The 10,781-nt window shown below is 38.6% G+C and overlaps 1 protein-coding gene across 11 annotated transcripts; it reads right to left on the bottom strand.

Moving 5' to 3' along the window:
• Nucleotides 1-916: 916 nt before the first annotated feature.
• Nucleotides 917-10,371, bottom strand: MOCS2 (molybdenum cofactor synthesis 2). Of its 11 annotated transcripts, none has more exons than XR_012495148.1 (8): nt 10,223-10,371; nt 9,083-9,204; nt 7,940-8,084; nt 6,002-6,092; nt 5,139-5,266; nt 4,396-4,546; nt 3,400-3,523; nt 917-1,499 (listed from the first exon to the last, which is right to left on the bottom strand). XR_012495148.1 is itself a non-coding variant. In XM_019736236.2 (8 exons), exons 5-8 carry the CDS (start codon nt 5,257-5,259, stop codon nt 1,431-1,433), a joined length of 465 nt encoding a protein of 154 aa, XP_019591795.1. In that variant the 5' UTR covers nt 5,260-5,266; nt 6,002-6,092; nt 8,063-8,084; nt 9,083-9,204; nt 9,879-9,901; the 3' UTR covers nt 917-1,430. The 11 variants fall into 11 exon arrangements, 10 of the variants coding, with proteins under 10 accessions (XP_019591795.1, XP_074185048.1, XP_019591792.1 ...); XM_019736236.2 differs by lacking the exon at nt 10,223-10,371 and adding an exon at nt 9,879-9,901 and having other exon boundaries at nt 8,063-8,084; XM_074328947.1 differs by lacking the exon at nt 6,002-6,092 and having other exon boundaries at nt 8,063-8,146.
• Between the last annotated feature and the right edge of the window lie 410 nt (nt 10,372-10,781).

The raw sequence follows: 10,781 nt of genomic DNA, 5'->3' as shown, positions 1-10,781 counted from the left end.
CTCCTTTGTTTTATTCATTTGTTGTTGTTTTTTTAATTCCACATATTAGTGAAATCATACAGTATTTGTCTTTCTCTTACTTCACTTAGCATAAAATCATACATCCAATAAGGGGTTAATATCCAAAACATATAAAGAACTCATACAACTCAACAACAAAAAACAAACAATCCAATTAAAAAATGGGCAGAGAACCTGAACAGACACTTCACCCAAGACATACACATGGCCCACAGACACACAAAAAGATGCTCAACACCACTAATCATCAGGGAAATGCAAATCAAAACCGCAATGAGCTATTACCTCATACCTGTCAGAATGGCTATCACCAAAAAGAAAAAAATAACAAGTGTTGGCGAGGATGTGAAGAAAAGGGAACCCTCCCTTGTGCACTGTTGGTGGGAATGTAAACTGGTGCGATCACTGTGGAAAACAACATGGAAGTTCCTCAAAAAATTAAAAATAAAACTACCTTATGACCCAGCAATTCCACTTCTGTGTATTTATCCAAATAATGTGAAAACAGTAATTCGAAGAGCTATGTGCAACTCCACATTCATAGCAGCATTACTCACAATAGCCAAGATATGGAAGCAGCCTGAGTGCCCACTGAGAGGTTTTTAATATGCTCAGTAACTACGTACGCGGTCACCGGATGGGAGTAGGGAAGGGAGTGCAGGAGAAATTTTTAAATATCAACTAACAGTATAACAAACCAACCTTGTTGCTACTCAGTTTGCCTGGTTTTACAACAATTTTATGCTGATTTGTATATTGATACAACACTATTAACTAATAAAGCACAGTAAGTATTATGGTAAGATGACAGTTCTGAAATACTAGAAATCTCTGTATTATGAAATACATTATTTTAGGTATTACCACTGAATTTTAAAAAACACAAAAATAATGCTTTTAAACTTTTTAAATCATGTTTTTATTTGGCTTATTTTTTAAATATATCGATTCTAAAAAATATATATCATATCATGACTGTCCGATAATGACTTTTTATACTTTCCAGTTCTGCCAACATTCCCATAATGCTTGCCCAATAACAGTGACATCACAGGATATGCAGGTAGGGGTCCGGGGGGACAGGTGCTGAGACAAAGTCAGTGAGGAGGGGCCATACTTCAGTGAGTCGAGTTTTAATTAGAACTTAGGCATACAATAAAAGGTCTGCCACAAGCATCTTTCTTCATGTTTAAATTATTCTTCCTTTTTTTTCATTAAAGGCTTTCCTCTATCTCTAGTTCCAGTGTTAGACACCCACTTATTTTGCTTTTTTTCGTCCTCCTTTTCTCACCGGTATAACATAAGAAATCATGCTTCAGTAAACTATCTTAACTTCCGGAGAAAAAAATCAAAATGTACTCAAAGATAAGGTTACCAAACTTAAAATGCAGACTAAAAACCTAAGTGATTTAATCACTTGTTGCCCAAAAGCATTCTTTGTTTCTTTTCCAAGATGACGATGATTCTTCATACATTTCCTAAAAATAGAACCATAATAGGTATTCAAAATAAATCATTTTAATAAGTGCAAATATATTTGAATAATGAAGCAAATCACTATCACAACTATTTAAATCTGTTCCTCTTTTAACAATTCAATAAAAGTTTATATAAGGGCACTGAGTGCAGAAAAATGAATAAACATGTTCTCTATAGGTAAAGACTGCCAATCCAGTAGGAGAAACAGCAAACGAAGCCTTAACAAGACAAGGTGCAACCACAGAACAGAATAAACAATGAATTCTATTTGGGACAAGGACGGGAGATAGCCTGGGCAAGGTCGTGCCGGGAAAACGTAAGGTCTTTAAACTTTTTCTTTCCAAACACACTTACATCTTCAACATTTCTCAATATTCTTGTCCAAAGGCAGAAGGGATATTTTCATTAGCTGTGAAACTAAGTGACCACCCAGAGTTCTTAAATAACTAGGTCTGAGCTGTGCTCTGGTGACAACTGCTCTGCGCCCTCCCTACCTGCCCGCCCCTTGTTGGACCACAGATAATCTCAAAGCACAGACTGAGACTAGAACCAGACTAGAATTCAGATAACTTTTGGAAGGGAGGGTGCTAAGAAAATAACATTTTCTCTTCTCACTCTCTAGTCAGTTCTATTTCTGTAGGGATAGGAAGCCAAATTCAACTGCTCTCTGAACCACTGTACACCCCTTCCACCTTCTATAGATAGAAAAGCACAAAGAAAGTCCCACTAGTTCGCAAATGATAATAAGGACAGTATGTCCCACCTCTTGCCCGCTCCCTCAATTTGGGGGCCTACCCTTTCATCTACTTTCTGTCGGCTGGCCATCCATTCTTCCTCCTTGGTAAGAAAGCTACCTCGCCACCCAGGCTCACAACTCATTTTGGAATGCTCTCCAACTTCTACCTCTTTAGGGGTTTTCCTCCTGGTCTATCAAAATTGTGGCAGCCTTGTTCACAGCAAGGAACCAGATATCTGAGCTTCACATATCCTGTCCTCTAATCCCACAGCTTTCCCTCATAACAATGGGCTTCAGTTTTTAGTCAGAAAATATGGCCACTAAATTTCACAGGCCCTGGTTCCGAGTCCAGTTAGCTCATCTCTAGGAAGTAGTGACCACAGCTCCTATGAAGCATTCACCCTCTGGTCCTCTGCTCTGGCCTTCAGATCCAGAGCAGATTCGTTCGCTCCTCAGCTTTGCTACCAGCATCAAAGCTCTGGGCAATTCTAGACCCTTAAGTCATTACACACCTCAGAGTACAGAACAATCCCACTGTCAATGTTACTACATCAGGGGAGAAATGAGGGAGTCGGGTCTTTTCCTCTCCTCAGAATGCTCTATGTAGCCAGAGAATTGTTGGCACGTATTGATGGGCTTTATGTACTGACAAAAAACAAGGTAGAATTTCCAGTCCTTAAATTCACTCACTATGCATATTTTCCAAGGAGGCAAAACCCCACCCTTCTCCATAAAAAAGGAGGAGCTCTAGGAGAAGGTTCTTTTGCCTTGAAGGATCTCTGTTTCAGCCATTGCTGAAGTAGCCATGCATTATTCCCACTTTCCAAAGCAAAGACCCTCCCATTCAAGGGAATTCTACTCCAAGGGAAGCTGCCTCATCTATGAAATACTGGAACAATCCAGACTAGGGATGTTAATTGTTACCACTTATTGAGGCCTACTCCATGCCATGTATTCTTTGGGGCATGGATTTTTTCATGCTTACAAACCTTGGAAAAAGACATTATATAAACACTCTTTCACAGATAAAGAAAACAAGATTCTATAAAAGTCAGGGAAGACCCATGAATACAAACTCTGTATGGACTCTTATGCCCTACCCTTCAAAAATGCCTCAGAAAAATCATCTCCAAAGGCAAAATTAGATTATTTTCTTAACTTACCTTTTTCCATATGGGTACCTTGGCTTTTAAAGTATCGATGGCATAGCTCACAGCTTCGAGGGCTGCAGCCCTGTGGGCTGATGACACAGCAATGATAATGCTTGCTTCTGACACTGGAACTAAGCTGTAACAAAATGAAGGAAAAAAGTTATTCTCTTCTCTAAATCAACATGTTAAAGAATCTATTACACTTCAAAAAAAAAAATTCCAGTGAAGCATACTTATAACTAAACATTCAGTTTAGTTTAGAAAACAGAATCCATCCCCGTTGCACTCAGCAGCAGGGGTACCAAGGCCGTGGCTAACTTGTTAGCATCTATCCACCACCAAACCTGTTTGATGGGCACCAAAAAGAAAAGGACCTTTCACTAATTCAACAAATAATCTGATTCAAACAAACAAGACACAGTGCCAGGTAATGCGTTGAGAAACAAAGTTACCAAATAATGACTATAACATAGAATTTAAAATAGTAAATAGCAACAAACATTAAATAGAATTGATAACATCAATTAATAAAATGTGATAACTGTTGTTTCAATTGCGGGGTTCTTTTGAAATCCTGAACTCCCTTAGTGTACCACAATCCCTTAGTGGTACAAAAAGGCAAACTAATTTAATGACCTTCAAAGGCATTTACATCAAATAATAATAATTTCTTAATAGACTATCATATCCACAGAGTCCAAACTACAAAACAATTCTTAAAAGATTACAAAACAATGCTCAAGGATTTCAACACACATTAGCAGAAGCTATTCGGCTCAGGGCCCAGGACTTTGGCACATGTGGACTCTGTTACAGTATCTGGCACTCTCCAAATGTTACAACGTTAACAAGCAGCCTTAAAAGCGTGGGGAGGTGTCTCCAATGTCTGCCAGAATAATACACACTCCCTCACCGGAAGACAGACTACACGAAAGACTCCAGAATCAAAATTAGTTCAAAGGTGGAAAACAATTATGCTTAACTTTAAATTGACAAAGGAAATCATACCCAAGTCTATGGAACACCGCTATGTGTCTGACTGGCCATTTCTGCCTAAGGTCACTACAAATTTTTCTGACTTCATTTTCTGCCATTGGTAGATATGCTTCATATTCTAAGCTAATGACTTTTTTCCCTTCAAAATTGTTTCTTGTAGTCCCTAAAACAAACAAACAAACAAAAAGCAATTAAAATAAGGTTTCCCCTTACAATAGAAATTGCACATTAACAGAATAAAAAAAGGATTATTCTTTAATAGACAGGTCGCATATCAATTTTTCCAAAAATTACTTTGAAATGTTTTAAAATGAGAACTTGATTAAAAAACAAAAGATAATTATCACAAAGATAAGAAAACAAAATGGCACTAATTAGGCAAGGTAAACACTCATAAAGAAACCAGGATATATTTCCTTTTCTAACAGCATTTGACACTTAAAAGGAAAACATTATTTTCCCAGGATTATCATTAAGTTATTATCATCACTGTTTTTCCCCTCAGTATTTGTAAAACACAGAAACCTCTCTGCTAATGACAACTTTCATCCTATTTTTTAAAATGCTTTTAACATGTTAATTTGAAAATTCCTAAAATAGAACAAGAGCTAAAAAGAATTTCTACCCACCACTATGGGTAATTCTGGATTACTGCACAGTATTTTGTAGTCCCTTGTGAACAATGAACATGGGAAACACCTGCAATTTCTATTGTCTTGTGCCGTCCATAGATGCTGGGGAAAGTCACAACTCACCTACAAACAGGGATATTGCACCACAGAGTGGAGAAGTCACCAACTGGGAGACTTCATCTACTGAAAGTTTCTCAGCAGTGAATTTTATGATATCTTTAGGTTTCTCTTCAACTTCATTCATATCTTTCCTAGAAATAAGACATTAATAAACCTTAACATTGGTACTAAGGGCAAAATACCCAACTTACAGACTGTATTTCAATTCATATTTTTTCTACCTTAGAAGTGTTAGAAGGTATGATTTGATCTGAATGATAAAATTAATCAAGTAAAATTTCAGCAAAACTCAATATATTTAAATACCCCTAATGAATCAAGCATGATACAAAAAGGAATTTACCTGATCAAAAGGAATTAACATGATCACTTAAAAATGTAATCTACCTCCCTCATATGACAATTTATTCAAAATCTGGAATTGCTCTTGGGAGATCCCATCACAGTATGATTCAGGTATTGACACCATTTACACGCACATCACCTCTAACCACTATATTACCAAGCACCACACCTAGAACTGCCTTTTCCTTATTCTAAAAAGGAGTGAGGGAGTGCAGATATGATGGTGACTCCACGGGAACTTGTTTCATTTCACAACGGGGCACAATCCCAGTTAAGTAACTGAGGAAATAAATTAAACGAACCGCAGGCCTATTCACCAGAGGTTGTACGAAGTCCTTTGCCATGCATTTCTCCATTTGTTCATCGAGCACTTACTAGTACACTCACTAAGGGCCAGAGACTAAACCCACACACTACACATAGACAAGGGAACAAAAGACCTGGCTTCTGCACTCAGGATGCTTAAAGTGGAATGTGAAAAACAAAGCAATAAATAGGAATCACAAGTAGGGGTAACTTACGGAAATAAGTAGGGCTCTCAGACAGCATGAGGGTGGGGGATAAGAGGATCCTGCAAAGCCTCTCTCAAGAAGTAACATTTAGAGGTGAGACCTGAAAGATAAGAAGGCAGCCCTATAAAGAAACAGGGGACAGACCCACAGCCAGAGACAGAGGGAATGGCAAATGCAAAGGCTCGGGACAAGAAAAAACCATATCATGTTCCAGATACTACAGAGGCCAGGGTCCCAGGGAGCAAAGGAGAGAACAGATTAGCTGAGGCTGGGCAGATATGTCGGACCTTGCAGACCATGAGGAGTCTGGATATAATCATAAATCCTGTGGGGCTTCATCCACATTGGAAGACAAGAGAAAGAAGGCTAAGAGGAGGTAAGGACTCACTCAAGGTGATTCCAACCATGGAATCTTACTACATCCAATGTTCTTTTCCCTATCGCTTTCCACCTACTGAAAAGAAAAGAACATTTATTCACATACCACTGGATTGCAGGATGTTTCAATCTCCTGGACATGCCACCTGACCTTCTTCTACCTCTCTTTTTTGCAATAAGATATACACAGCCCAAACACAGTCTATTAACTTCAAACCACACCAAGTTCCCACAACTAGATTCTGTAAGGGTATAGATTCTAAAACTACATGTTATAAACCCTGTCAAACACACTCAAGTAATCTCAATACTATTGAATAAACTTCCTAATCTTTCCAAAGAATAGCTCTAATCTCAGTCTCTCTCCTCACACCTCCCTCCCTCCTTCTCTCTTTCTCTCACTCGCTCGCGCGCGCGCACACACACACACACACACACACCCTTCCCTTTAATGGCAGCCCATTGTTTACTGAATAAATTCTGAACTCTGAAAAATAGCATTTTTCTAAAATCACCAGTTTCCAAATAAAATTGAGATACATATCTAACAAGGAATTCTATTATTTCCAAATAGTAGGACTAAGAAAGATCCAATCTCTGTGAACAGGCTGGGTAATTTGCTTTGCAATATTTACTCTTCACTTTTTGCGGCACTGCCCTCTAGAAGAGTACAGGAAAAAATCCTTGGCTTGCTCCTTTCTATAATGAAACCAAAGTTTTACCATTAAGTATGATATTTACTCTTGATTGCAGAGCAAAACCCTATCAAATTAAGAAAGTTTTCTTTTATTCCTAACTTATCAAGCGTTTTTAATTATGCATGATTGCTAATTTCTATATTACTTATTCTTCAGTTGACAAAAAAATTAAGCCTCATTCTGCCTCTCCAGAATATACTGAGAAACGTTCCTACACGTGATCCTACTCAGATATGGACTATGTTGCTTGGAAAGATGGAGAGATGATATGGGTTCTACAGCCACCTGCAACACAGCTGCAATAGTGATGCTGTTTATTTATACACCTGGAAAACGGCAAGCTTTCTTTTTAGGCGCAGTCATCTTTTTATTTTTCAACTATGCAGTTTTTCAACATTTCTCTGTGCCCAGATGAGCTATCATCCAGTATTAGTAAGCATATTTGTGAAAAAGTACACAGGGAATCCAATAATTTGAGTTCAAATGCTAGCTCTGTCACTTATTAGCTACGTGATCATAGATAAGTTTTGTAACTTCTCTGAGTTTCGGATTTTCCCTCCTACAAAATACAGGTATTAATGCTCCAGCATCCAGCACTGTGCCTGACACAGAATAAAATTTCAAAAAAATCATGTTAAGTGAATTGGATGAACATATCAAATTGACATTAAACTGCTTATAACAGAATCCACGCAGAAATGATAGGCAGGTATTTATAAGTCTGTCTGCACCAATAAACAATGGCTGCTTTAATAAAGAGCTGGTGCAGACAGACTTATGAAGAGTATACAGTTAAAGTAAACCATACACAAGTTATCATCTGTATGCTCCTTCTCCATATGATTGGTTAAGAAAAACATTTCTCACATACTCAAGTGGCTCAAAAGCACTACCCTCCACTAATGGGGGGGATAATGGCAATTTCGTCTCCTGATTGAAGCAGGAGGAGCTGATCTCCAAGCTCGACATATTCTTGACGAACCGCAAATATCACCTGATTTCTGACGTCAGCCAATCTGAAGGGAAAAAAGTATGATGAGTAGTTATCAATGCTGTGTTAGACCTCAAATTTCTTCTGCTGCAATTAAAAACATACATAAATATTACTTTACAAAGCATCACCTGCAAAGTCACTTAAAGAGAAAACAAAAAATTTTCCTAATCCCAGGAGCCTTCTGTCTAAGTATATAGGTACACTAAGTATATAATAGGTACGCAAGTGCTCACAACACCAGGTGTCTCCTAGAGGTAAAAGGTTAAAGACAACAAAGTGGGACAGAGGCCCCACCATGTGTCATTGATTATCAGGGCACTATGAGAGCAACTTAAAAGATATCAAATCAAGGACTAGTATTCCTTTCGAAAATACACTGTGGAATATCTTTTATACAGCACTAGGATTTCCAAGTTAAACATCTATGGGGATTTAAGTGACACTATTACTATTCCTGAAACACCTTCAAATAAGCCACTTTTATACTTTGCTCCAAAAAGAACTTGAGATAGGAACAACAGCAGTAAAATGACTGATTTTCAATACCAGAAAAAAAGTATTACACAAATTCAAATTCAGTAGCAGCTAGGGTTTGTTTTCTCTCTTTCTTTTTTTAATCTCAGAAATTTCTATTTTGTGTTCTCTAAAGAAGTGGTGGAACATAAAAGTTTAAAGCACACATTTTTAACAGAATTTAACAATTTTACTTAATGTTATAGAAATGCAGAATCTACATTTTCAGTATTGTGTAAATCACAAAAACAAATATAAACATGTCCCTTTGTGAGTATCCCAGCTTATTGTTTTTCAGTAAAATATGTTTAACCTTCCTTAAGGAATTGTGCATTTTTAAATACTAGAATTTATGTTTCAGTTGTAGTTCCAGACAAATAGAACTATGGACCCTTTCTAACATTAAGGAAATCAATGTGAACGTTTTTTCACTTTTATCATTTAATTGACACTTTTTTGAAATATTAAAAAGTGTTAATTATATGCATTCTACTAACTTTTAACTACCTGGGATGTCGTGTTTCTATCTCATTCCACAGCTGCAATGCTTTTATTTCCTGTGGCACAGAAATGGTCTCGGAACGAATTCCTGTTATTTCAGCGCTTTTTGCAAAATACAACACTTCAACCTGAAAGGAAAGAAAATGCCCTTAATAACAACCCATAGTCCTTTTCTGACAGTCCACGCTGAGTTTTCTAAATGTATCACTTTAATCAAAAACAAAATTTATAAGTTAAAGACAAATCACCCACCGAAATTTCAGTATATCTACAAGTTCAAATTTTGGAAAATATTTATGTTTTAAGCACAATTCTGACTAAGCTTCTGGATGCTTTTTAGTTTTACAAATGTAAGTGTGCCACAACTAAAATCCTAACAATATATTCTTAGAAACCATGAAGTCGGTCTTTAGTTGACATAAAACTCTAGCACCTTTTATAAACACTGAAACAGTGAACAAATGTCTGAGTCAAGAGGTGAATGACACAAATAAAATAAATTAAAATAAATGACAAGAAACTTAAAAACACGTCTTTCACGGTTGTCACATGACCTTTGAATCTAGTCTGCATTACACTGAACCCAGCTGCCCAGGATTAAGTTACATAACAAACCCTGACACTTAAAGCAGGTGGGTTTGAAATACAGGATAAACTGGTATTTCTTAAAACAAACCTATGCAGTCAGCCTGGTATCTAAGGGATCTGACCAGAAAAGTAACCCACTTGCCACTCAGTGGAAATTATTCTCTACGAAATAACCAGAAGTTGCAAATAATCAAGGGTTTACAAACAAACGCACCGATTTTCAGTTAAGTGCATATCTTTTTAAGTTGAAACTTGTCTTCGTCAAAAAGAATAATCTGAGAACCAAGGGCAAACAAAGGTCGAGAGGGTGCCTTCAGAAACCAGCCAGTATTTAACGCCGTCACCCGAACACTAAGAATTCGGGAAGTGGACTTGACCTCTGCTGGGGCTCCCAGAGCAAAGCCTCCAAAGCCAGGAGGGGCCACAGTGGCCCGGGACGTTAGGCACGGGCTAAAGAGGCTGTAGGGGGACGCGGGGTCCAGCTGAGCAGGCCTGAGGCTGGGCGGGGAAGGAGTGGGCAGTGGGACAGAAACGTCCAGGAGGGTTCCCCACCTTTACCTGGCACCGCGGAACCATCCCTCCGGAGCTCGCTGCACCAGTACCCCGGCCGCGGGGGCGGGGACCCTAGGTCGAGCGAGCGCGCAGGCGCAACCTGACCCCGCCTTTCCGCCCGCAGGGGCATGCGCAGAACTAGCTCCGCCCGGGTGTTTTCTCCGCTGGGCTCCAGCTGCGGCGGCTCCACGGAAAGCTTAGTATTTCACTCGCGAGTGGGTTGCGGTGGCAACCCTGAGCTAAAGTTGTCACTAAATGGGAAATGGGAGGGACATGCACGCCAGTCACCTCGGACGAGAAGCAGAGGCGTGGGAGAGCAGACGCCAGGCTCTGCTAGACACTCGCTACCTGCGTTATGGAAGTTAGGCTTTTCCACTCCTTTAGGCTGCCCTTTAACACTTTTTTTTTTTTTAATCTACCCTGCCATCCGGTATATGATTACTGTTCTTTAAAGACTTAGGGCATTCAACTTATCAGAGCATTCAAATTTTATCAAATTTACATTTTTCCTGTAATTTGCATACTATCCACCCGACCTTCCCAACTTTTTACCAACAAGAACTCT

Source organism: Rhinolophus sinicus, linkage group LG03, assembly GCF_036562045.2.
Source record: "Rhinolophus sinicus isolate RSC01 linkage group LG03, ASM3656204v1, whole genome shotgun sequence".
NCBI lineage: Eukaryota > Metazoa > Chordata > Mammalia > Chiroptera > Rhinolophidae > Rhinolophus > Rhinolophus sinicus.
This window is presented reverse-complemented; position numbering and strand designations above follow the sequence as displayed.